Source organism: Camponotus floridanus, unplaced genomic scaffold (genome assembly GCF_003227725.1).
Source record: "Camponotus floridanus strain SB8 unplaced genomic scaffold, Cflo_v7.5 scaffold3, whole genome shotgun sequence".
NCBI lineage: Eukaryota > Metazoa > Arthropoda > Insecta > Hymenoptera > Formicidae > Camponotus > Camponotus floridanus.
The window spans coordinates 7352296-7379031 of record NW_020229436.1 but is presented as its reverse complement, the minus strand read 5'-3'; the positions used below and the strand labels follow the sequence as shown (position 1 = coordinate 7379031).

Genomic DNA, 26736 nt, shown 5'->3' with positions numbered 1-26736 from the left:
CGGTCTGGAGGGGGAACTTAGAGGATGGCTCACAGCATACGACTAGGCAAACGATAGGCCGGTATTCATAGTCCGATCTTATATTTGAGATCGTTTAAGTTCGAGCTTGAAATGCTACGCAGCTATTTGATTGGTTGAAGGAGGTCTTAAGTCAACCTCGGACCAGACTTAAGACGATCTTAAATATAAGATCGGACTATGAATACCGGTCACGCTGAATGCATGAACAAAAGCATTGAAATTCCAATATTGAACTTTACTGGTTCCGGCATAAGTTAACAGTTACGGCCTCTATGGCCGGTATTCATAGTCCGATCTTATATTTAAGATCGTCTTAAATCTGGTCCGAGGTTGACTTAAGGCCGGTATTCATAGTCCGATCTTATATTTAAGATCGTCTTAAGTCTGCTTGGAGGTTGACTTAAGACCTCATTCATCCAATCATATAGCTGCGTAGCATTTTAAGCTCGAACTTAAGACGATCTCAAATATAAGATCGGACTATGAATACCGGCCTAAGACTTCCTTCAACCAATCAAATAGCTGCATAGCATTTCAAGCTCGAACTTAAGACGATCTCAAATATAAGATCGGACTATGAATACCGGCCTATAAACCAGCCTTTACGCCTTACAACCTTATGCTACGGCCATTGTAGAATGGCCTTAACGCGTCGTCGCGTCTTGTGTGCAGGAGCGATATCTCATTCGTGAATAACATGGAAGATCGTTCGCCTTTATAGTATTTTATCAATGCTAGAAGATTATATGATTGATATCTGCGTAAATATTTGTTACTGATATAATCTTGATATTTGATTTCTTAATTATAATATTAATATTTTTTTTATTTAACAAATGCTGTAAAGTGATATTTGCTTAAAAGTAATCAGAATAAAAGTATGTATAAATTCAAATTATATCTAAAGAAAATGTATATGTAATGTGTATGTATGTATATATAATATTATATTAAAATTATACGCCCAATACTTTTTTTTAATTACGTATGTTTATAATTAGTATGTTTATAAATCCACAATTTTCAGCAATTTTACAATTCTGTTATTAATTATTATACATCTATTATTAAATCTATTATTAATTCTATTATTAAATCATTATGCAATCATTCAAATTGCTAATGTTTTTTAAAACTTAAATTTAAAAAATTTTTTTAGATATAAAACAATATGTCAGTGATATATCCAAAATTGGCAGTGCGAGATAGCATTGATGATGATGATCTCACTGATATTGATGATGAGGTATTTATTAGAGATGGAAGAAACAGTGGATTAAAATTAGACGATGATGGTAGTGTCAAGCGGCCTCTTATGCCACCTCGTAGAAAGTACAAGAGTACATCTTGTAACTTTCAAACTCATAGATTTCCATATAAAGCACTTTTCGTGCCACTGTGTTATGGAATTACAGCATTAATTGTCGTATTAGGTTTAATCATCCTTTGTATATTCACTGCGAATATATTCCCAATGCCATTAACTATACTGAAAAATTGGTTGACACATGAACTAAAAGAAATCTCTGTAAATAAATCAGAGATAATTCCATGTACATCACTCTCATCTAAAATTTTATGGACTAAATCATTGCCAAAGTTAACTTCTGAAGCACCGCTTAGAAGTAACGATGTTAACTTTGATGGGATTGAAGATATTATTGTGGGATTTAGTACAGGTATATCCTTCAAAATATTAATTTCTCAATCGATCAAAATGTTAATTTTTATTTTATATAAATAAATGTTGCTATATTGATTATATCATTTTAATTCTTTTTTTAATTAATTTGAAATTAATTTTCCACCATTATATATATAAATATATATTAAATTGCATTGTAATTTGTAATTTGCTATTTTTATTTCGTTTATTTTTTTTTTACAGATTTTGATTTCACAGTTTCATGATTGTTGCAACGCCTAAGGTGAATAATTAACATTATTTTATGTTGACATCAATAGTTTAATTAGATTTATAATGCCATAACTATTAACTTATTTATAAATTTAGGTCTGGATACAATGAATGCTCCAGAATATATCTGTACTGTGTATTTTGGGAATCAAACACCATGTCTGGGTGGTGTATTGGCGTTAAATGGTAAAACAGGAGAAACTATTTGGACACATTGGACTGCCCATGCCATATTTTCCATTGATTGCGGTGTGGACTTAACAAACGACAAAATTAAAGATTGTGTTATATCTGGGCGCGGTGGAATTCTGCAAGCCATTAGCGGTCGCGATGGTTCTAATATATGGGAAATACCGATTGAAGAGACGGTAGCATCTGCACAACAACAAAAAATTGACGTCTATGATGCTAGATTTATAACGGATATGAATGGCGATAGTATTGGCGACGTAATAGCATCACATGCTATGCAATCGAATGACATCCGAGCAAGTAATATACTTGTGATATCAGGAAGAAATGGAAATATTATACGCAACATCAATTTACCAGATACAGAACAGTTGTTTATAGCACCGCAAATTATAGTACAGTCTGATGGAGAAAATATATTTGTTCTAGCTACAAATAGTCAGCAAGAGGCTGGAGGATTATACATAGTATCTCAAGCTAATATATTTTATGGTAATTTGGTATGTAATGAAATAGAATAAAACCTGTATCAAGTCGTTAAAAAATAATTGAATTAATTTATAATCATTTTTGTTACAGCAATTACGAAAACTTAATCATAATACAGGAAAAGGTGCACTCTTACCACCTGTTTTAATAGATATTACATCAGATGGAATTGAAGATATTGTCGCAGCTATGTTTAATTCTACAATTATGGCATACAATGGATCAACATTTGAACCTATCTGGAATTACACAATCCCTAATTCTGAAGTAATTAGCATTCCTATTCCTGGTTATTACAATGACGACGATATACCAGATTTCATGATAAAACATCAGATAGGTGCTGGTTTCCCTACATATTATTATACTATGGCTACAATCATAGACGGGCGTAATGGACAACCCTTACTCGAAAAACCAATAGAAGATAGTTTGAGTAAGCAAATGTCCGGATTATCGATCACTGTTGACGGATTTGGTAATGATTGGTTTCTGCATTGGTCTGCCGACTGTTTAAATCATGAGGGAATTAAAGAAAAATATCAGTTTTTGAAAGGTCAAAGTCTCGTATCACAAACGCATGCTGATCTCTGCCGGTTAAGATTTAATTCTACACTTACCATGAAGTTACTGGCATTGAGTCAACACGTTGGCCCACCCGGAATATCATTGTATTTCTCAGAGAAATGGAAATCACTGGAATTCAATAATTCGATTGATCCACGAGAAGAAGCGGAGAAATATCTGGATGCCCATCATCGATTCGAAATCATGGATACTTATGCAGACATACCATTGGTTTCTGAAAGATCACCAAAGAATCATAAAAATCTTCAGAAAGAAAGTATTTTCAAGCATAAAGATAATCTACTTACAGAGATCGACAAATATGATTCAGATATAGTGTACGGTGAAAATTTTGATGAATTCAATAATCACAAGAAACATAGTTTTGTTGAAGATGATGTCATAGAAAATTTAGACGTTGATCGAGCATGGGAGCAAAATAATAAATGGACAAAAAATAATGTACAATCGAATAAAGAGTACAATGGTCTATACAGAAATGATAACAACAACAATGAAAATGGGGAACAAAATATAGATTATCTACAAGCTGAAGTGCGAGAGCAAAGGAGTGCTGAAATTAAAGATACATTTATAAATATTTCTTATGGAAAACATCTTATGAAGAATTCTAAAAAAATTAACAATAATTTAATACCTTTTGAATTAATACAACGTAATTCGCGATTGAAAAACGAGAATGTTAATATAAAAAAGAAAATAGGAACGGGAAAAATTAATGATAAAGGAAATGATTCCATGAGCAAAACTGATGTAATGAATATTACCGGCAAATTTTTCAACTCTATATCACTGACAAATATGTCGACTATAAAATCTGAAAAAAAAATATTAACGATGTTAAGTGATAGGTCAAATATCATAAAACCTATTGCAATGCAGAGTGCATTAAATACATCAATTAGAAACAAATCAAACAGAGTAAATGATACAAATTTCGATTTTAAAATGCCGAAAATCACACATACTGAAACATCAAATGCTACAAAAAACCAAGTAATCATTAGTCATAAAGCTATAATTTCCAAAGTAGATAAGACACAGGAAAAGCAGATTTACAAGCATAGCTTTTCAAATATTGTCCAAGATGTGGATGATGATATTAGTATAGAAAAAGTATTTAAACGGGAATCATTGAAAAATAAAAATAAAGGAAAAATTAACAAAAAGCAATTTCTGATATCACAGGATAAAAATGATAAAATACAACAGAGACGAAGAATGAAACGAAAATCTGAAACTAATGACAATCGATCAAACGATATTAATGGTATTCGAAGACAACCACCAACTGGTATTTTATTACCATCTATCGCTGAATCCAAAAGAAAAACTTCGATAGATCTAGTCTTTTCTACATTCTGGCTGCCATCGTCCGAGGTATCTCTAATCTTGTCACAAGTAGATCTGGAATGCATTCATAGAAAAAAAGCATTATCAGAGAATAAACTCCTGTATAAAAAAGATGATGATATTATCAGCGAATGTTTATCTGAGCGAGGCATTAATTATAAACTATATCAAGAATCAGTAGATAGAGAAAATACTAAAATTGCACTTGGTCAAATGACAATATACCGAATAAAGCTGGAATGTGTATGCCCAGAAGATATGTTACCTAATCAAACTTGTAAGAATATTTCATTACATCAAAGTTGGCCCGAACATTTAGGGTCTTCTGGAAATGGATATTTTAAGCCATTACAAAAATTAAATAATTGAAGAAATTTCAAAATCTTTTATTAAACATTAAACTATGTACATGAATTATCGAAAACATGTTTTCATTAACGTTTTAATAAAATCACTGATAATTGAAGAGATGTTGTGCACTATTATGAAATTCTATTGTATTAATAATTTATATGTAAATAATTATGATATATAAATTAAAAAATTTATTAATCATAATTTATATAATTATATAATCCAAGGTGTAAATTAATTATGTATTAGCAGATTACGAGTAATTTATAAATAATAAAAAATTTCTTCTTTAATTACCCAATTTATATGAATATTTATGTATATCCTTGTTAATTTATGAAACAAAAAATTAATTTTCTTAATACATAAAGTTCTTATATATGTGAGTCAAAGTAAAGACAGGCCGCATTCGGACTCACCGCTGAGTAGCAATCGAATATGATTGGTTTCTATTTTCAGGTCCAATCAGCGTCGAGTTACATCAGAAAATCTAGGAATGTTGCCCAACTGTTGAGTCTGCTGAATACGGCTATAGATGTGTAAAGGAGGCAGGTGAGGCACGTTGGTGTCACTCGATTGACCACGTCACCAATTGGCCAATTCAAAATAGGACTTTCTGATTGGTCAATTTGGTTATCCTAGGCACAGGTCGATATAATTGGTTATGGTCAATCGCAACGTGGTCAAACGGAAGACTCCCAGGCATGTCTATACGCTCATTTGGTCAACAAACAGCAGATCCTATCCGTGGCAACGGCATCGACGCGTATGAAGAGAGCATTCATATATTTTTTAGCCCAACAAATAATTGCTCGAAAACAATATTTATGACTAAAAAATATGTGAAGTTGAATCGGGAATCGAACCCGAGTCTTGCTTTTGAGCAACTGCAATTGGTCCACAATCTTGCTTTAACTGGTGTCGTAAGAAACTAACCAATCGTATTTAATTACTCTTTTCACATTCAACTGTGGTTGGTTAATTTCTTACTAAGTGACTCCGTCACTTAAAACAAGGGCCGCATTCTGACATTGCTGCCAGTTTACTGCCAGCACTGAAAATATATAATATACGTTACGTGCACTATAGAATTTGCAGTACTGGCAGTAATTTCGGAACACGGCCAATGCGTTCGAAAATATGTTTGTAGTGCGTTCGAAAATATGTTTGGTCGGTGTTGGGAAAAAAGTTAAAGTTGGCAGTATTGAAAACAGTGCTGCGTTTCGTTTCTGCCACTGGGATCATTAGGATTGTATTGTATCGCATGTACCATAGACATATAGAATAGACCGGCCCCTACCGTAGGAGGCAGTCTTGAAAGATCTAAAGGATAGAGATGATTCCGGGTATCTATGTCCTTCTCTTTTATCTCGTGGGGACACTGTAAGAGTTGAAGGGAAAGCAGTGTGCTCGCTTCGTTTTCACTCATCCCATCAATGTCCCCACCACGAGACAAAAGAGAAGGATAGAGATACCCGGAATCATCTCTCTATCCTTTAGATCTTTTAAGACTGCCTCCTACGGTAGGGGCCGATTTATTCTATTAGTGCGTTCGAAAATATGTTTGGTCGGTGTTGGGAAAAAAGATAAAGTTGGCAGTATTGAAAACTCCCAGTGCTGCGTTTCGTTTCTCCCACTGGGATCATTAGAATTGTATTGTACCGCATGTACACTGTGCGACAACGATTCGTTCCGTGACCCCTCTCTCGCGGAGCAAGGGGAGCGTAGAAGTGACCAATTAGCTGGCAGCGTGGCAATGGCTGATTGGTTAGAAGCTACGCTCCCCTTGCCTCGCGAGAGGGACCATGGAACGAATCGTTGTCGCGCAGTGTACAATATATGAAAGTGTTGCAATTACATTAATTATTATTATGGAACAATATATTTTACTCGAAAGCATCATTTTTGAATCTTCGAGTAGTTCTTCTTCAAATAGTGAGATGATAATAATGAAGAATTACAAAATATTTTATTCGAAAATAGAGGTAATAACAATAGAGGTGAAAGGAAAATAATACCAAAAATAACAGATTATTTGGAAAATGTTGTTACCAGATATACAAATATTGAATTTAAATCACATTTTAAGTAAATCATGTCACTTTATTATAATTATAGCATTATTAATATAAAACACACGTTCATATTAATAATAATATATGTGATGTTATTTGTTACAGGATGTGTAATACTTTTTATTATCTGGTGTTGCCAAAACATAAATATCTATTAATAGCTGTTTTGTTGGATTAATTTGTTCTCTTCCTATGAATAGAAAATTTTCTAATTTGGGTCCAATTAAATGTAATAAAAAATAAAAAGTATTACGCTCCATCCTGTAACAAATAACATCACATATATTATTATTAATACGAACGTGTGTTTTATATTAATAATGCTTTAATTATAATAAAGTGACATGATTGACTTAAAATGTGATTTAAATTCAATATTTGTATATCTGGTAACAACATTTTCCAAATAATCTGTTATTTTTGGTATTATTTTCCTTTCACTCTATTGTTATTACCTTTATTTTTGAATAAAATATTTTGTAATTCTTCATTATTATCATCACTATCTGAAGAAGAACTACTCGAAAATTCAAAAATAATGTTTTCGAATAAAATATATTGTTCCATAATAATAATTAATGTAATTGCAACACTTTCATATATTGTACATGCGGTACAATACAATTCTAATGATCCCAGTGGAAGAAACGAAACGCAGCACTGGGAGTTTTCAATAAGTTGCCAACTTTATCTTTTTTCCTAACACCGACCAAACATATTTTCGAACGCACTACAAGATTGTGGACCAGGGTAAACCACTATCCAGATCTCAACCTAGTGTCGCTACCCATACAGCACAAAAAGGCCAAAAGACGTCTTAAAGACGTCTAAAGGACTTTAAGATGTCTTTAAGTAGTCTTTTAGATGTCTTTTGGACATGTGTGCTGTCTGGGTATTTAATACAGTGATATGCGACTCCAGCGATGTTAAAATCTCGTTCGATGGATACAATGTCGATTGCTAGTAGAACCTCTAAATGGCCACTGACTAAATAAGTTCATTAAAAATTTATTAATTATGTTTATAATATTCATTAATATTAATTATTTATATCATTTATCATTTTGTTATTCAAAGAAATAAAAATTTGATATTATTCATTATTCATCATTTTTTTTATTTTTTTTTCCTATATATATTTTTCTTTATCGCAAAGTTATTTTAATTTGCTGCTATGGCATTGTTTGATCAATATTAGGATGTTAAATAGTTACTTGTGATGTGTTACTTGAATAGTTATTTCATTCTTGTGATTTTTATAATAATAAAATAAGCATAAAACATTACATATTACATTAAACATTACATTATTTATGATTACATAATTATGGAATATAACTAAATACTACAAATTAAGGCAGATAAAAATGTGAAACGTAAGGTACCCAGTAAGCAAAATGTTAGCAGTCTGCCAGCAGCATGCGAGCTGATTCAAACAGAATATTGCGACAGATTGGCATCAACTGCATCAGCATTAAGCTTGGGTTCTGCTAGCAGAATCAGTCAGCATAAACCGACAGCAGATTGACAGCAGAAATCGAGCAGGATCTGCGCGTGCAATTTGATGTTAGATTGTCAGCAGAAACCGAGCAGAATCTGCACATGCATTTGCGATGGCAAATTGACAGCAGAAACTTCACAAGATTTGCGCTTATTTTTATTAATGTTATATAAATGCAACAAAATTGATTATTACAGGTGCTAAATAACAATATTATCGGCAAGTTAATTAGAATTTTATTAGAAAATGACATATATGTAATATGTTATATCATAGTTATATCTCTTATAGCGAAGGACTAATTCAATTTAATTAAATTAATAATAAAGTAAATGATGAAATGTAACTTGTAAAATTTGAATGTAATTTATTTAGAATTAAATTCTTGCTTTATGCCTCAAATAGGTACATGAATAATTTTCAATTTATCATATTGATTCCAATTAGTTTAATATTCTGACTCTCATTTGCTTGTATCAGATATCAGAAATTAAAGTGATAGAAATTAAAATGATAATTACTATATTTTTAGTCTTTTATTCATATTCGCGACTTTATATATATTTCTGACAGAAATTCAATTACGAGAAAGTACAGCTCACATAGCGGTAAGTGAAGGAATTATCGAATCATGTAAACCCTGTTCCGTTTCTGCCATCAATCTGCTATCAGGGATTGTGTGCGCAGATCCTGCTCGATTTCTGCCGACAATCTGTTGTCAAATTGCGTCGCATAGATCCTGTTCAATTTCTGCCATCAATCTGCGCTAATTTTAAACAAATCTTGTTCAGTTTCTGCTATCAAATTATGTCAGCAGATTTTGTAACATTTCTGCTGACATTCTGTTATCATTATTTGATATAACAAATTTTTTATACAATCTGCTATCATACTGTCGACAAAAATTTGTAGCAGAAATTGACAAAATCTGTTTGAACAGACTTTGCTGACTGGGTACATATATCACATATAAATTTAATGGTTAATAAAAAAAATAAGTCTTTTTTCTAATGCATTAGCGGATACTTACATCATATGTGATAGCAATTATTACAGCAATTGTTATCAAATGCTCAGAAGAATGCTCGATTGGGGTGTGAATATTTCTTAAAAACTATAATTATATTTCTTAAAATTAATATTTCTAAAAATATATATTTTTAATATAAAATTCGAATAAATCTATATATAAGTTAGATAATTATTTTTTTAAATCTTGGGTAAGTCTTTAATTGTTTCTTCCTTTTATAAATAATTCTTTATTAAAAGAAAAGTTTTATGCAGGATGTTCTGCAACATAGGGGACAAAATTTAAGATGATTCTTCATGGTAATATAAGATGAAAATCAAAAGTAAGATAATTTCGATTGAGGCTTCTTTTTTTAGTTATAAATGTTTGAAGTTTTAGTTATAAATGTTTGAAAATTCATATAAAAGGCATCTCAAGTACGGCGATCCGCTGATCTCGAGCATACGTTAATTACATCGGTAAAGTCAAAATACATCGTGACATATAAGTATGAAAGTTTATCTCGTAGTAGCTGATGTAAAATCTGATATTCGGCACGGCAATATTTTATTCTACACAAGCTTATCACGCCGAATATCGCTATTACGAGATAAGCTTCTGTGTCACGGTATATTTTGACTCTGCCAATAAAAATGCATCAAACTAATGCAAGCCCGAGATCGGAATATCGCTGTGCTTAAGGCGCCTTTTATGCGAATTTTCAAACATTTATAGCTAAAAAAGGAAACTTTCATCGAAATTTTCTTGTTCTTGATTTTCGTCTTATTTTATCATGAAATCATCTCTTAAATTTTGTTCCACTGTTGTAGAACACCTTGTATATTTAAAATATTATTTTCTACAAAGACATACATATATTTCTCTTCAACTTTCAAATTTATAGAAAAATGGCTGTACAAAGTGAAACAACTAAAATCACAAATGAAGAAGATATGTATAAGCATTTTCGGAAACTGGTATTACCGAAGATACAGATCATAAACATTCCGCATTATTTTGAGCACAGAAGTTTAAGCGGAATTTTACAAAATGGACAAAAACGATATTGTGATACGTTACTTAAATCAAAGCCGTGCAAAAATACCAAAACGCAAACGAATTATAGAGAAACTGAAACACAAACGGAACCTTGGGAGCCACCATATAAAATTATTCCAGGTAAAACAATATCCAATAAACATTGTTATATTAATGCCATAAAAGCAATAAGATGGAATATTATAATATCCATATAAGTATTACGATTAAAGTGACATGTTGCTCTTTTCATACAGTACAGAAACTTGCAGTAACATTGCTGCAACGTTGCACATTGCACAGTGTAATGTTGCAGAAATATTGCAAAGACATTATTTTACAATATTATTTTAACCATGTTGCAGCAATATTTTTAAAATATTATTAAAATAAAAATATATAATATCCAGGTAACAAGTATACATCATTTTAACGTTTCAAATTAGTCATTCATTGACTATTCTTGACGAGCTAACGTTTTTATGACGTAAAAGTGACGGTCTAATGGCTGAGTTTCAATATTTACTATCAGTACTGAAAATCTATAGTTTACGTGACGTACTGACTATAGATTTTCAGTACTGGCAGCGAATATTGAAACAGAGCCAAGGTCATAGATTCTTGTTGTCATGACCCATACAGCACACAAAGATTGCATACACATTGCAGTAATCTTTCACCGCAATATTGCAACGTTGCAAATTCACTGCAAAATGTTGCTGCACCATTGTTGTGGGATTGCAGCAACGTTAAAATGTCCGCTTTAGGAATATTGCAATGTAAGATTGTAGCAATGTTATGGTGCAACGTATTTGTAATATTAAAACGCGTTTTGCTACAAATGCAGACACCGTTTTAAATTTAATAAATAAACTTTGAAAATATAAAAAGATGTTTAAGAAAGATAGGAAAAAATGCCTTTAAAAAAATCTATTAGTGTTTTTTATTAGATGTTTCTTATATATTTATCTCAACATATACATACAATTATTTTACATACATTCGACACCAGAATATTTTAATACGTGCAATAAATGAACTATTTCCTATTTACGCATTCAATTGAGAAAAATCTGTTTAATATTCTGAAACCCAATGAGAGATCCAAGTTATTAAACAAATTATTTGTTTAATAATCTAGATCCCTCATTAGGATTCAGAATATTAAATAAACCAAGTCAGTTTATCAGAAATTAAACTGACACAAGACAAGAAATATAATTACTACATTAGTCCTTTGTAGATCTTATGTCCACTTTAGATGAATTTGAATACGAATTAGTTAAATTTGGTGTCGTCGCGTATAGTAGCAAGTAAAGAAACACATGTTATACATTTTCGCTATGTTAAAACGTTGCTACAACATTGCCAAAGTAATATTACAAAATAATGTCTGTGCATTATTTCTGCAATATTACACTGCAGTGAACAATTTTGTAACATTGCAGCAATGTTGATGCAAGCTTCTGTGCTGTATGGGGACATGTACCGCATTTTGACGTCATAAAATGTACCATATTTTGATGTCTTTTTTTCTTATCATAATAATGTATTTAACAGCGTTATTGAATAAAGTAGATTAACCGATTCGAGAGCATCATTGAACAATTACAGCCATTCTATTCTTCAGAGGAATCTCGGATCGATTAAACTGCTTTATTTGAAAACGTTGGAAAACACAAATATAAGAAAATAGGTCACAAGTTTTATATTTAATAACACGATAAGAAAACTAGCATCTACGAGCCACAGCGGATGCCTAAAAATTCTTTTAATTGTACGCAAAATTTAAACGAGAACAAGGCATATGCATATATTTTACTTGGTGCATTTTACCAAGATATAGATTCTCATTTTTGAGAAATTCTATAAAACCCTCTTTACCCCCCTAAAGATATGTAGACGAGAAAAATATCGGGGCGAAGTCGCTGAATCGGGAATCGAACCCGATTTTGTTCGAATTGTTATTATTATTTTATTTAAACATAAATAAACTTCTAATGTCATATGAAATTTCAACAAATAATGTCTTTCGTTGCCTGCGTTTTATAAAAATATATTGTATCAATCAACTATATTATAAAAAATATGTATATTTTTTGGCACTTTAATTACACTCGATTGATATAGCTAATATTTTCACTATGCATTAATTTAAACACTTGAATTAAGCAACATGAGTCGTGCACAAATAAATTGCATGTGTTGAAAGAAAAATTATTAAAGTCTGATCGCAAAAGTTGTTATATAAAAAATTTTAAAAGATTTTTTTATGGGATCGATATCCTAACTAATCACATTAATAATAAAAAAATCGTCAGTTCATGACTGAAATATGACGTCAAAATAATGTTATATCAAAACGGCAATATAAAGTAACAAATCAATCATGTAATAAATCAATCATTTTGATAATATATACCAAAAATGACCAGTTTGGAACGTCAAAATGACGTATGCTTGCTACCTGGGTAATCGAGTGCCACTCGTCACGGGAGGGTCCCGTTTGCCCACGAACCCAATTGTCCACTGCCAATCGACTTGTGTGGGTAATCAGCAACGATTAACCAATCAGAGAGGCCTATTTTGAATTGGCCAATTGAGGCTATCGGATCCCGTGGGCTATCGGATCCTGTTCACTCATCACACTCTATAACATATTTCGCTTTCCTTAACAATATTTTAAAATGTTGCTGAAACATTGCTAAAATAATATTGTAAAATAATTTACAATATCTTTATACAATATCTCTGCAATATTACATTACAATATGTAGTGTTGCAACATTGCAGCAATGTTGTCGCAAGCTTCTATGCTATATGAGTAGTTATATAACTTGCATTATATTATTTGTTACTTCCACGTTATATTATTGCAATAAATAATGTTTATTAGGTTGTATATAATTATAGGATAATAAAAAATTCATAACATTAAACAAAAATAACACGAAAAAAACAAAGAAAGGAGAACTTTTATTAAAAAATTGTTATAATTATAATAATATTTCTCTAATATTATTATAAATATTATTATCTGTAATTATTATATCTTTATTTCTCTAATTTTATTACAAATATTATTATAATTTCTAATAATTTTAATATAAATATTATTATAATGTTTGTTTAGATCAGAATCCTGAAATATTGACGTTGGGTCATTTAACTTGGAAGCATGGATTACCTGCGGGTGTCCATGAGATACACGTTATTAACAGGATGCAGATGAAGAAAGCTTGGGAAACTATTCTTCCACCGATGAATACACCGACCAACGTAAAATTGCGAAATTCGATAATAATAATGTTAGAAGTAGATGAATGGGCATTTCGTGAATCGGTGAGTATTTTAAACATGGATTGAAAAGTAATGCGTTAATATTACAATTATTTTTTTCAATAACTGCACGATTATTTTTTTCAAAAATGCTAATGACATATATTTCTATAACTAAAAAAGTCACTTCCTATTTTTTGGAAACGAATATATTCTTATAATTACTTTTGAAATCTATAATTAGTATGATCTTTATAAACATCTAAGCAGCATTAAAATAAAAAAAATTAATAGACAATTTTGTGATAAAATTTAACGGCTGTAACGATGCACCCCGAAATCCATCGTTTTCTGGCGAACACCGGCCGGAAACTGCCGCCCTATGACCATCGGCAGAGTGGTCAAGGTAGAGGCGCAATGCACTCATTTTTAATCGTTAGTGAACTAGGGACGGGTAAGGGCCTCCGCACAAGGTGTTCCGTATCGCATTACGTTACGTTAAGTATAGATTGTAAATTTAACTCCGTACGTAAACTTAAACTTCAGTCAACGCACAGAAAAAATCCTAACGTAAAGATATGTCTTAAATTTACGATCTATACTTAACGTAACGTAATGCGATACGGAATACCTTGTGCGGAGGCCTTAAGACAAAGACAGCGAGATTATTTAGGCTGCCGTCGAGAGTCGATTCCGGCAATTATGGTCCCGCGCTTGGCACCCTGAACTTACGCCCCCGGGCGGACCCGAACCACTCTGAATATTTTTATTGCCGCCCAGTAGGGGGTAATTACCGAATACGCCGGCGCGGGTGATTAACCGCGTATAAAACAGGACTCGACAGTACAACGAGACAGAGCCTACCGATCCTTTCAGATGAACTTAAGCTAGTCCGAAGGTAACCTGTATGAAATTGGCCCCTCATTTTTTAAATTTGAAAAAAATGAATAGAGTTCTGAATGCCCCCGGAAGAGTTCTAGAATTCTCAGTCAATTTTAGAAAGAGTTCTGTCATTTAAAGTAATGAAAACACCATTTGAAACACCGAGGGGGGGGGGGGCTAACTTCACGACGCCCCTCATTTTGCGAAAAATTCAATTTTCTTTAGAGTTCTGAGAATATTTCAAATAGTTCTATAGTTCTAGATGAGTTTCAAAAATAGTTCTGTTCAAAATACTGCAAAAATTAAATTTGAAAGTCCAGACACGGGAAATGAAAAATCGCGAGAACTCGTTCAATTTTGATTTTAATGCTTTGAGCCTTAATAATAATCGTTAGAACTCATGAGGGGCTACTCAGAACTCTCAACAAAACGTCGAATTTCTCAAAAAAAATTTTTTTCGATTTGATAAATAAAAAATTTTTTTCAACAGTTCGATGTTCTATTGAGAGTTCTGAGTAGCCCCTCACGAGTTCTAACGAATATCATTAAGTCTCGAAGCGCTAATACCAAAACTGAAAGAGTTCTCGCCACTTTTCGATTCTCGAGTCGAAAATTTCCAAGTCCCAGGCGTCGAAAATTTTTTTCCGGAAATCCGAAGTTCTGTTAGCAGTTCTGGGTAGCCCCTCACGAGTTCTAACGAATATCATTAAGACTCGAAGCGCTAAGACCAAAACTGAAAGAGTTCTCGCCACTTTTCGATTCTCGAGTCGAAAATTTCCAAGTCCCAGGCGTCGAAAATTTTTTTCCAGAAATCCGAAGTTCTGTTAGCAGTTCTGAATAGCCCTTCACGAGTTCTAAAGATTATTATTAAAGCTTGAAGCACTAAAACCAAAACTGAAAAAGTTTTCGCCGATTTTCGTTTCTGAGTGCAAAATACCCAAGTCTCCGAATGGAAACATTTATTTCGGAAATCCGATGTTTTATTCAGAGTTCTGAATAGCCCCTCACGAGTTCTAACGAATATTATTAAGACTCGAAGCGCTAAAACCAAAACTAAAAAAGTTCTCGCCGATTTTCGTTTCTCGAGTCGAAAATTTCTTAATTCCGACTGTTTTTTTTAAATTTATTAAAACCGACTGAAACAATCATAGGCGATCGGTATCGAACGCAATTGATGCAGCCACTTGCACGTCACATATTTTTCTAGTCCAATATAGTCCGAATATTGTTTTCTAGCAATTCGTTGGGCTGAAAAATGGGAATGTTCTTTTTACAGGATATGTGTCAATGCCGTTATCATGGATAGATTCTAGCCGCTCGTTGATCAAATGGGCATATAGACACGTCTGACCTCCTCCTACATATATCCTTATTTTTTTTAGATAGATTTTTATCTTTACGCACGCGCGCGTTTTAGACACTATTTAATATAATATAATATCTAACGGATGTTTTTCAATTTTGTGTGTGCAGTTTTACTTATTATATACTACTACTTATTATATACTAATACTAATTATACTAATGTTATACTAATTCTTTATGATATGATTATTTTATAGTAATTTATACTTACATTAATTTTTACTTATACTGATATTATTAGGTGTACAACTTTACTTCCGCCGTTTTTTTGTAGATCGCTTTAGCGGTAGGTGATAGTCGAAATAAATAGATCATAGATGTCATACAATATACTTGGACATTTGTCAACATAACCCCATAGAAACATTAGTCGATTTGTGTCTCCATCATAAAGTTATTCTCAATTGAAAATGTCTGTGTACGAGCCAAATTCTCGTCATTTGCGGGAGGTTTTAATTTTCTGCTTCAATATGAAGAAATCTGCGGCTGAGGCTCATCGAATGCTCTCAGATACTTATGGTGAGGCTTCTATTAGTGAAAGAACGTGTCGTGAGTGGTTTCAACACTTCAAGAACAGTGATTTTGACGTCGAAGACCGGCATAGCGGTGGAAGAAAGAAGATTGTATTAAGCTATTAAAACCGACTGAAACAATCATAGGCGATCGGTATCGAACGCAATTGATGCGTTTGAGCCGAGCATTGAAAGACAAACGGCCGCAATACAACGAGAGACACGATAAAGTGATTTTGCAGCATGACAATGCTCGACCCCATGTTACGAAAGTGGTCAAGACATACTTGAGAACGTTGAAATGGGAAGTCCTACCCCACCCGCTGTATTGTCCAGACGTTGCTCCCTCTGACTATCACTTGTTTCGATCAATGGCACACGGCCTGGCTGACCAGCACTTCCAGTCTTATGAAGAAGTAAAAAATTGGATCGATTCGTGGATCGCCTCAAAATATGATCAGTTTTTTCGACGCAGGATTCATACGCTGCCCGAAAGATGGGAGAAAGTAGTGGCCAGCGATGGACAATACTTTGAATCATAAATGTATAACTAGTTTTTTACAATAAAGCCTCGAATTTCGGAAAAAAAACGGCGGAAGCAAAGTTGTACACCTAATATAATTATACTAATTTTTATAGCTAATCTTTTTTTCTAAGTTTTGTGTTTATATTTTTTTTACGTCTTTACAATAACTTAAAATTATTGTGTGTTTATTAAATTTTGTAATTTTTTTGTAATTTATTAAATTTTGTCGCATTTTATACATAATGGTTAATGTTTTACATAAATAATTAGATGAGGACATATTTTTTCTTTTTCATTTGCCACAGATCGTTTTGATGTCATATCGTCGTATTTGTACCAATTCGATCCTGCATATGTAAATGCAACGTAATGACCGCTGCTATAACTACTGCCGTATTTAATGTACGATACGATACCTGACAAACTATAATGATTTTCATCAAGGACAAGTTTTGTTATGTTTTCTAATGTTTGATAATTGTTTTCCGTATCTATATTGTTATAGTTCGAAAGACTATAACTTATTATTTCATTGATAATATTAATAGAATATTCGCGAACCGCGCAAAACCGCTAACTCAGCGAGCCACGCGTAAGGACGTCCACCGGAAACGCGAAAAACGCTAACGAAGGGATTCAACTTTGAACCTCCTTTGCTTGCACTTGGACTTTGGACGCCACGAAATAACCTCCGTGATCATACATGGTCATGTCGCTAGGCGATCCCCTCCAAAACACCCCCAAAAACGAGGGAATAAAAGCCGTCCACCGCGAGTCCGCGGCGGACAGTCGTTAATCACAAAACAATCGTTAATAGTGTGAAATCGAAGGCTAACCGCTATACTGTGCGACGAATCACCTGACGAAATTGCCAAACACTCTAAATCTGAAAACGAAGCGATTCAGGAAAGGACGACGAAGAGAAGGCTCGAAAGAAACTGATCAATATCAAATAAGCGAATATATTTGTAGCGAAGAGTTATATAAGAGTATAATAAAATTGTTGCAAAACAACGTTTGGGAAGAATTGGTTGAAGAATCCCGGCTATCCCACACCCCGTGCCGCGTCCGGCACAACATTATTGGTGACAGCGGTGGGATAGCCGAGATCAAGGACCATCCCTGGATCCTTAACGCCTGCAACAAAAAGAAAATACAGAATTAATAAACTGAAGAGAGCAACTGCTATATTAAAGCAGATAGAGTCAACCAGCACGCAACACATACGGACGACAGTGATAAAAGAAATCACGGTCAAGCAGCTGAAAGCCGAAGGGAAACACCAGCGCTCAAGGATCAACGTCGATCCACGGCCAAGGCAACGCAACGCAGACGGACAACGCATCGCCGACGGACAACGCACCAACGCGGGACAACGACCCACCAGCAGCGTCAGCAGTCGAGCGATCTGATAAGTAACCCGATAAATTGCGACCATGCGAATCACCATACTACTACTGTAAGTCGAATTTTATCTAAATGTCAGCGCCGCCAAAACAAGTAAGATTTAAGAGTCCGCGATTTCTGAGCGTGCCAGCTCGATTGGCAAATAGATTCGGAACTGTAACTCCGATAGCAGAAGAAGCTGCTCGCGATATTCGTAGAAGCGTACGAAAAAATTTAGAAAAACATTATTCGAGCTCTGATTCATCCGAGGAACACGAACCGAGTAATAACGATAATTCGGTACAAGATGGACCAAGTCGCGTTACGGTACGAAGAAATTATTCACCGATATCAGTTGATATTAGTTTATTCGAGCCACGTGCGCAAGTAAATATGGACAACGAAGCCGTCGATAGAGAAATCGAGCGCATGCGAGCGCAACAGGCCGAACTAAACGTAGCTGCGGCCTATGAGGACGCAGGTCAGCCGGCCGAAGGAACGAGTAACACATTACTCGCCGAACTCGTACAGTTTTCGCGAAATGCAAACCGAAATGCAGTATATGCGCGAACAAATGCGAAATATGCAAACCGCACAAGTAAATTTAAACGGTACGCGAGTAAATGCAAACACTGTCCCACTCGACGTAACTTACGGACGCACTCAAAGCGATATCCGAAACCGACGTAACGCAGTCCCGCACTATGTGACATTAAAAGAAGCGCGAACAATGATTCCAGGGTTTGACGGAACGACACCACATAAATTGCAGGAATTTTTAAACTCTTACACGTATGCGGTAGAAAATATTAACCCCGCAGACGAAGAATCGTTAATTCGAGCAATCTTATACACTAAATTAAGAGGTAGAGCCATGCAAGATTTCGAAACGCGAAACATCCAAACATTTGAAGAATTAAAAACACAGCTCGAAACTTCCTATCAAGCAAAGCAAAGCACAACACACTTACAAATAGAATTTAATAGAATTTAATAGAATTTAATAGAATATTTTAAAACAAAAGTCGAGCGAAACCGCCCAGGCATTCGGCCAACGAGACGATGCTCTAGCCATGAAACTTTATGAGTCCATGGTGGAAGGGGAAGAACGGCCCCTTTCATTTAAACAAGCAATACACGAAATCATTCAAAAACAAGCACTAATAAATTTTCAAATCGGATTACGCGACGAATTAAAAATTCTGGTGCGATCACAACGATATACTTCGCTTCAAGAAGCGATAAATGGCGCGAGCGCGGAGGAGAAGCTTATCGGCCCACGAGCATCCGGCTTCTCTAATAAAAATAAATTCGACACTAAAACGCGATCAACTCGAGATACCAACATACAATGTTATAAATGCGGAAAATCTGGACACTACGGACGCGATTGCCGTAGCAGTAATAAATACACAGGGTGCGTCAGGTATTTGAGGACACTCACATATGTGCTTGGCACTTCATAGTAGTTGATTTTTTTTCTTTTTTCACCTCAAATTATAAATGGAGGATAATAAGCTAACTCAGGAAATGAAAAGACACGCTGTTATCGTCGCTATACACGCGAATCACAGCGATCTTGAAATCTCTCAATTCTTGAAAGTCGCCCGATCCTTCGTTAACAAAGTTCGTCGAGAGTTAGAAGCATCGAATAGCAACGTAGAAAGTGTTGCCAAGCGCAAAAAACATGAACCACGTTCAGACAAAGTTAGAACACCGCAGTTTGTGCAGCAAGTCCAGGGCATTATTGATGAAGACCCTTCAAAGTTCATAAGGGCAATATCGAAAGATCTTCAAGTTTCTGAGTGCACAATTCGTCGCATTATCCACGAAGACATCCGGTACAAGTCCTACGTGATGCGTAGAGGTCAGTTTATGTCTGCACAAACTCGAGAACAGCAACGAGAATGCAAGATTGGATGTCCGAGAATCTGCATGATCACATAACACCAAACATGTGGCCCCCTAGCTCTCCAGATCTTAATCCTTTGGATTACTATGTATGGGGCGTTGTTGAAGGGGAGACCAATAAAGAACCCCATAACACGCTTGATTCGCTCAGAGCAGCTATTACCAAAGTAATGACCCATATGGACGAGGATCACTTGATTCGAGCATGCAAACGTTTTCGCCAAAGAATTGAAGCTGTTATTGCCGCTGAAGGGGATTTTATCGAATAACTGTATAGCCCAGACATCACTTATTTTGCTGTAAAAGTTTCATATAAATAAAACAAGTTTCTTAAAAAATATACAAATTTTTGTTTTTAAGTCAATATGTCCTCAAATACCTGACGCACCCTGTACATTACCAAAACCGGAAAAATTTACGCGAATAAATACTTTAAATAAATTTTGCAAACATTGTAAAAAGACCGGACACACCCGTGAGGAATGCTGGAGTCCGAACGGGCATCCTAAAGTAAATAGCACTAACAACCGTAATTCCAAGCCGGTTAATAAAATAAAGCATAAAGAAGGCGTGCGTGAGTAAAAGACTCCGCATAGACAGAGAAAAAAGAGCACCGACTCCTCAAGCGATAGCGAAAAGGAAGAGCAGGAAGAAGCAAGAAAGAAACAACCGCGACCTGCCCTAGAGTATCGCGTAACGCATGTTAAAAATATGCATGCATCACAGAAGGACGAATTACTGCAATTAACACTACCAATCCACGAAGTAAAAGGCGAAACGATAAATATGCTGTACGATTCCGGATCAACAAATTCTCTAATTAAATTGAAAAATTTAAAAGACGAAACACCTGTATACGAAAAGAAAATTGCACTCACAGGAATCAGTGGGCATAAACTATACACACTAGGAAAAATATACGCGACAATTACAATTAACAAACGCGCCATCAAACATGCATTTTATGTCGTAAAGGATGACATAGCAATAGAGCATGAAGGAATTTTAGGAATAGATTTTCTTAAAAAACAAACAGCAATCTGCGATTACAAACGAAATCAAAATCATCGGCGTTTCAGCTCAACATGCGCGAGCATACGCACATGCGCATGATGCGTTATCCCTTCTCCTCCACTCTAGCAGCTTCTGCCTCCACTCGCCTCCACTACCGTCATACTCTGCGGCACGCATAAGCTTGACTCGTGAGCGAATGATTAGCAGAGCCACGAAAGTCGATCCTTTATCAGAAAGCGCAAGGCGAACAGACGAACATTGCCTTTTCAGTCGTGTGACTTCTATTATCAGCATAACAATTAATGAGAAGCAGAACGATAGAATTGATATTTTGATACATACGAGTATCATTTTTATCTCATTTTCATTGATTTTTGTTTGCTATAGAGTTTATTTTAGATTTTTTGCTGTAGAATTTATTTTAGCCTTAGGTTTTTCACATTTTAATTTAGATTTTATTTTAGATTTTTCTATTGTACTTTAGGTTTAAACTTTTGGCGTTAAGTTTTGTAAATATATAATAATAATTTATTATATAATATTTATATTATATAATATTTATTATATAATAATAATAATTTACTTATTTTCCTTAGTTTATAAAATATATATAGTTTCACTTAAGTATTATATATATATATATATATATATATATATATATATATATATAGACAGTATTATTTCTTCTGCATTTTTTAAATATTTTATTTCAATATGTATGATAAAGACAAATTACATGATATTATAACAAATGATGAATATAGGACTATAGATGATGACGGTAAAATTTTTCCACCATCTCATGATGTTTATCGCATGATATCTCAAACGCTTATAAATAGTGGATCACATATTACTCCTAAGCATATTTATACAATCCTAAAAAATGACAGAAACGGTATGTACAGCGCCGTATTGAAAGCGTTTGGGATAGAGAAAAAAGCTGTGTGCAACGATTCAAAAGATAGTATCTTGAATGTGAGCGATTTAAATAATACTTCTACTACTGAAAAATTGAAAAATTTTAAACTTATTATTTCTGAAGAAAAGTGGGCGCAAATAAAACCCACGCGTCAAACATATGGACGTGATAAACGGAAGTACATGTCATTGAAGTCAGGCAAATGGACACATGCTTTTGCTGATAAAATATGGCAGTAAACAAAATTACCGTGTGCGTTTACATTTAAACACGCTAAGGTTCATATTAATAGCGATGCCGAGTGTTATGCGCGTTAAAGGTATGTGTAACGAATGTGGCGCACAACTAATAGGTATATTGTACAATAAGCCTATAAAAGGGAATGATGTAATATTCGAATGTACTCTCGCTGGATATTCTACCGAGATTGTACATAAGAAAAAAAAACAATTAAAAGGATTTGTACGTGAAAAAATTGCAAGTGAATTAGTAGACGGACATAAAAGTGCAAATGTTTGGCGCAATGAAGAAGCGACCAAATTAATGACATTTGGTGATAATATTCCACCTATTTTATATGATGCGACAGTTTTGCACAAGGCAAAGCAAGCTGAATTAGACAAACGTCTACAATTGCATAATACTGATCCCGTGCAAAATTTACATATGGCCAAGTGCACTAGATTCATGCGTACAATACATAACATAGGTTTAGATCCATTTTACTGCATGTATTGGTCGCTCGAACAACAGCTTATGTATAAAAAAGCTCATAAACAAGATATTAATTGTTTTCTAACTATAGATGCGACTGGAAGTATAGGAAAAAAATTACGACTCCCCAATAAAGAAAAGTCGCCACATTTATTTTTATACGAATGTATGTGCGTTTCTGAATTTGGTAATTTTCCCACTTTCCAGATGGTCTCTGCAAAGCAGGACGCATCTATTATAAGTTATTTTTTATCTGAAATTGTAAGAGACGGTGCCCCAATACCACGAATTGTAGTAACAGATTTTGGAAAGGCAATTCTAATCGCAGTTGCGCGTGCATTCGCGAATTGCGTAGATTTATATCATTATATGCAAATCTGTTACGAAATTATTAATAATACACATTTTGGTAATATGCCACCATGTTATATAAGACTGGATGTTAACCATTTTATCGGCATGGTTGCTAAATGGGAATGTCTCAGAAGAAAAGCACTTAAAATCAGGCAATTTTTTTTAGGATGTTTAGGCCGGGCTTATCAGATGGAAAATTTTACTGAGATGAAAAACTTTATAAAATCGGTATTAATAATTGCTTTGAGCGAGGAAATAGGCCTAAATGAAAATGAAATGTTACTATCGTCTGAAATACACTTGAGAGATGTTAATAATATTATTAAAGGCGTAATTATTGATGATCTTGATGAAAATTTTAATGAAAAAGACGATCTTAATAAAAAAAACGATTTTGATGAAAAAGACGATTTTGAAAACGACGATAAAAAAATTATCGCAGAAGGCTGGACAGTTTGGGCCGAAAATATATTTCTTGATGCTGAAGAAATTGCCCGTAACTCACATAATGAGGAAGTGTTGTGAATGCATATTATAATCCCGAAGCAGCGAAAAAAATTAAATATCTTATAAATTATTTACCATTATGGACGGGTATAATGAGACCGCACTTCAAACGTGGTTCACATGTTGCTACATCTTCGTTTGTCGAAGCTGAATTTTCTGAATTGAAGACTAGACAATTCAAAAATCAATTGCCTATGCGTATAGACAAATTTATTATTCGTCACATCGAATATTTAGAAGGTAGGCTTCGATTGGTTGATACATCAAAAAGTGATCAAAAAGTACCGTTAAGCAAAAATATTTCGAGCCCAGAAAAAACTTCATACGCTCCTACAATTTATAAGAACGAATCATTCTCAATTGAAAATGATAAAAGAGAAAATAAAAATATAGAGGCTAAAGATATAGAAAATGAAAATGACATAGCTCGAAATTCATTGAACGAAATAGAAAATTGGCGAAGTAAAATAAAAAAAAAGATATCCGTAGATATGTGTGAAAACAAAACGAGTAAAACCAAATTATTTGACGCCATGCGCTGATTGGGATTTAATCACAAGTCATAAGACTACTATAGGCGTCCCAATTTTGAAAAATGGCAGTTTATGCAATGCCACGATAATAGATAAAGAGCAAATTGTTGTGCGAGAAACGTGTGCATTTGACTCTATTTTTCAAGTCATCGCAAATGGTGTAGGTTTGCGCGATGCCTATAAAACAAATATGATGGTGTTTGTCCCCTCCAATCAATTTGTAAAATTTGTAATAGATATAATAGCACGTGGAAAAATCACTGCAAGTGATTATTGCACACGAGCAACGATCATGTGCAATATACCTATTTTTAACAAAACGGTATATAAAATAAGTACTCGAAATATATTATCTTTAAATGCAAACTGCAATGCTGCGCATCTTGCAGAATATTTATTCCAAAATATTTCTAGTTGTACAACTACATATAATTGTAATAACTGCAATCATAATTACAAAAAAGAATCACCGATTTGCAACATAAATGTAGATATAATATTAAAATATGGTTTAAGTAATATGCAACAAGCAATAAATGATAACATCATTGTTCGAAAAAAATCAATATGCAGCAATTGCAAAAAGGGCATTAACCGTATCATTTCGTATGGGTCTCATTTAATTATTGATACCAGTATTTTTAGCGATCACAATTATATGCATACTCAAAATACAGATACGGAAAACAATTATCAAACATTAGAAAACATAACAAAACTTGTTGTCCTTGATGAAAATCATTATAGTTTGTCAGGTATCGTATCGTACATTAAATACGGCAGTAGTTATAGCAGCAGTCATTACGTTGCATTTACATATGCAGAATTGAATTGGTACAAATACGACGATATGACATCAAAATCTGTGGCAAATGAAAAAGAAAAAATATATCCTCATCTAATTATTTATGTAAAACATTAACCATTATGTATAAAATGCGACAAAATTTAATAAATTACAAAAAAATTACAAAATTTAATAAACACACAATAATTTTAAGTTATTGTAAAGACGTAAAAAAATATAAACACAAAACTTAAAAAAAAAGATTAGCTATAAAAATTAGTATAATTATAATATCAGTATAAGTAAAAATTAGTGTAAGTATAAATTACTATAAAATAATCATATCATGAAGAATTAGTATAACATTAGTATAATTAGTATTAGTATATAATAAGTAGTAGTATATAATAAGTAAAACTGCACACACAAAATTGAAAAACATATCCGTTAGATATTATATTATATTAAATAGTGTCTAAAACGCGCGCGTGCGTAAAGATAAAAATCTATCTAAAAAAAATAAGGATATATGTAGGAGGAGGTCAGACGTGTCTATATGCCCATTTGATCAACGAGCGGCTAGAATCTATCCATGATAACGGCATTGACACATATCCTGTAAAAAGAACATTCCCATTTTTCAGCCCAACGAATTGCTAGAAAACAATATTCGGACTATATTGGACTAGAAAAATATGTGACGTGCAAGTGGCTGCATCGGGAATTAAGAAATTTTCGACTCGAGAAACGAAAATCGGCGAAAACTTTTTCAGTTTTGGTTTTAGCGCTTCGAGTCTTAATAATATTCGTTAGAACTCGTGAGGGGCTATTCAGAACTCTGAATAAAACATCGGATTTCCGAAATAAATGTTTCGATTCGGAGACTTGGATATTTTCCACTCAGAAACAAAAATCGGCGAAAACTTTTTCAGTTTTGGTTTTAGCGCTTCAAGCTTTAATAATCTTTAGAACTCGTGAGGGGCTACCCAGAACTGCTAACAGAACTTCGGATTTCCGAAAAAAATTTTTGACGCCTGGGACTTGGGTATTTTCAACTCGAGAATCGAAAAATGGCGAGAACTCTTTCAATTTTGGTCTTAGCGCTTCTAGTCTTAATGATATTCGTTAGAACTCGTGAGGAACTACCCAGAATTGCTAACAGAACTTCGGATTTCCGAAAAAAATTTTTGACGCCTGGGACTTGGGTATTTTCCACTCAGAAACGAAAATCGGCGAGAACTCTTTCAGTTTTGGTTTTAACGCTTTGAGCCTTAATAATAATCATTAGAACTCGTGAGGGGCTACTCAGAACTCTCAATAGAACATCGAACTGTTGAAAAAAATTTTTTATCTATTAAATCGAAAAAAAATTTTTTTGAGAAATTCGACGTTTTGTTGAGAGTTCTGAGTAGCCCCTCACGAGTTCTAACGATTATTATTAAGGCAAAATTGAACGAGTTCTCGCGATTTTTCATTTCCCGTGTCTGGACTTTCAAATTTAATTTT

General features: G+C 33.7%; 2 protein-coding genes across 4 annotated transcripts in view; both read left to right on the top strand.

The window, feature by feature from the left end:
* The first annotated feature begins 736 nt into the window (after positions 1–736).
* On the top strand, positions 737–5037 carry LOC105250534. 3 transcript variants are annotated; one of them, XM_011256697.3, is made up of 4 exons: positions 737–782; positions 1181–1700; positions 2036–2631; positions 2711–5037. In XM_011256697.3, exons 2-4 carry the CDS (start codon positions 1193–1195, stop codon positions 4928–4930), a joined length of 3324 nt encoding a protein of 1107 aa, XP_011254999.1. In that variant the 5' UTR covers positions 737–782; positions 1181–1192; the 3' UTR covers positions 4931–5037. The 3 variants fall into 3 exon arrangements, with proteins under 3 accessions (XP_011254999.1, XP_011254998.1, XP_011255000.1); XM_011256696.3 differs by lacking the exon at positions 737–782 and adding an exon at positions 829–899; XM_011256698.3 differs by lacking the exon at positions 737–782 and adding an exon at positions 1910–1949 and having other exon boundaries at positions 1636–1700.
* A 4668-nt stretch (positions 5038–9705) lies between these two features.
* Positions 9706–26736, top strand: part of LOC105247899 (cilia- and flagella-associated protein 91) — a 93110-nt gene continuing 76079 nt past the window's right edge. Inside the window, exons 1-3 of the mRNA XM_025410001.1 lie at positions 9706–9711; positions 10405–10679; positions 13672–13880. Of these exons, the coding sequence (XP_025265786.1) occupies positions 10409–10679; positions 13672–13880 (480 nt within the window). The 5' untranslated portion in view covers positions 9706–9711; positions 10405–10408. The remainder of the gene's footprint in view (positions 9712–10404; positions 10680–13671; positions 13881–26736) is intronic.

Coding starts and splice junctions, on each gene's coding strand:
- LOC105250534 (XM_011256697.3), top strand. CDS start 1,193: ATGTCAGTGATATATCCAAAATTGGCAGTGCGAGATAGCATTGATGAT. Junction 1,701..2,035: donor TATTGTGGGATTTAGTACAG/GTATATCCTTCA, acceptor TTATAAATTTAG/GTCTGGATACAATGAATGCT. Junction 2,632..2,710: donor ATATATTTTATGGTAATTTG/GTATGTAATGAA, acceptor TTTTTGTTACAG/CAATTACGAAAACTTAATCA.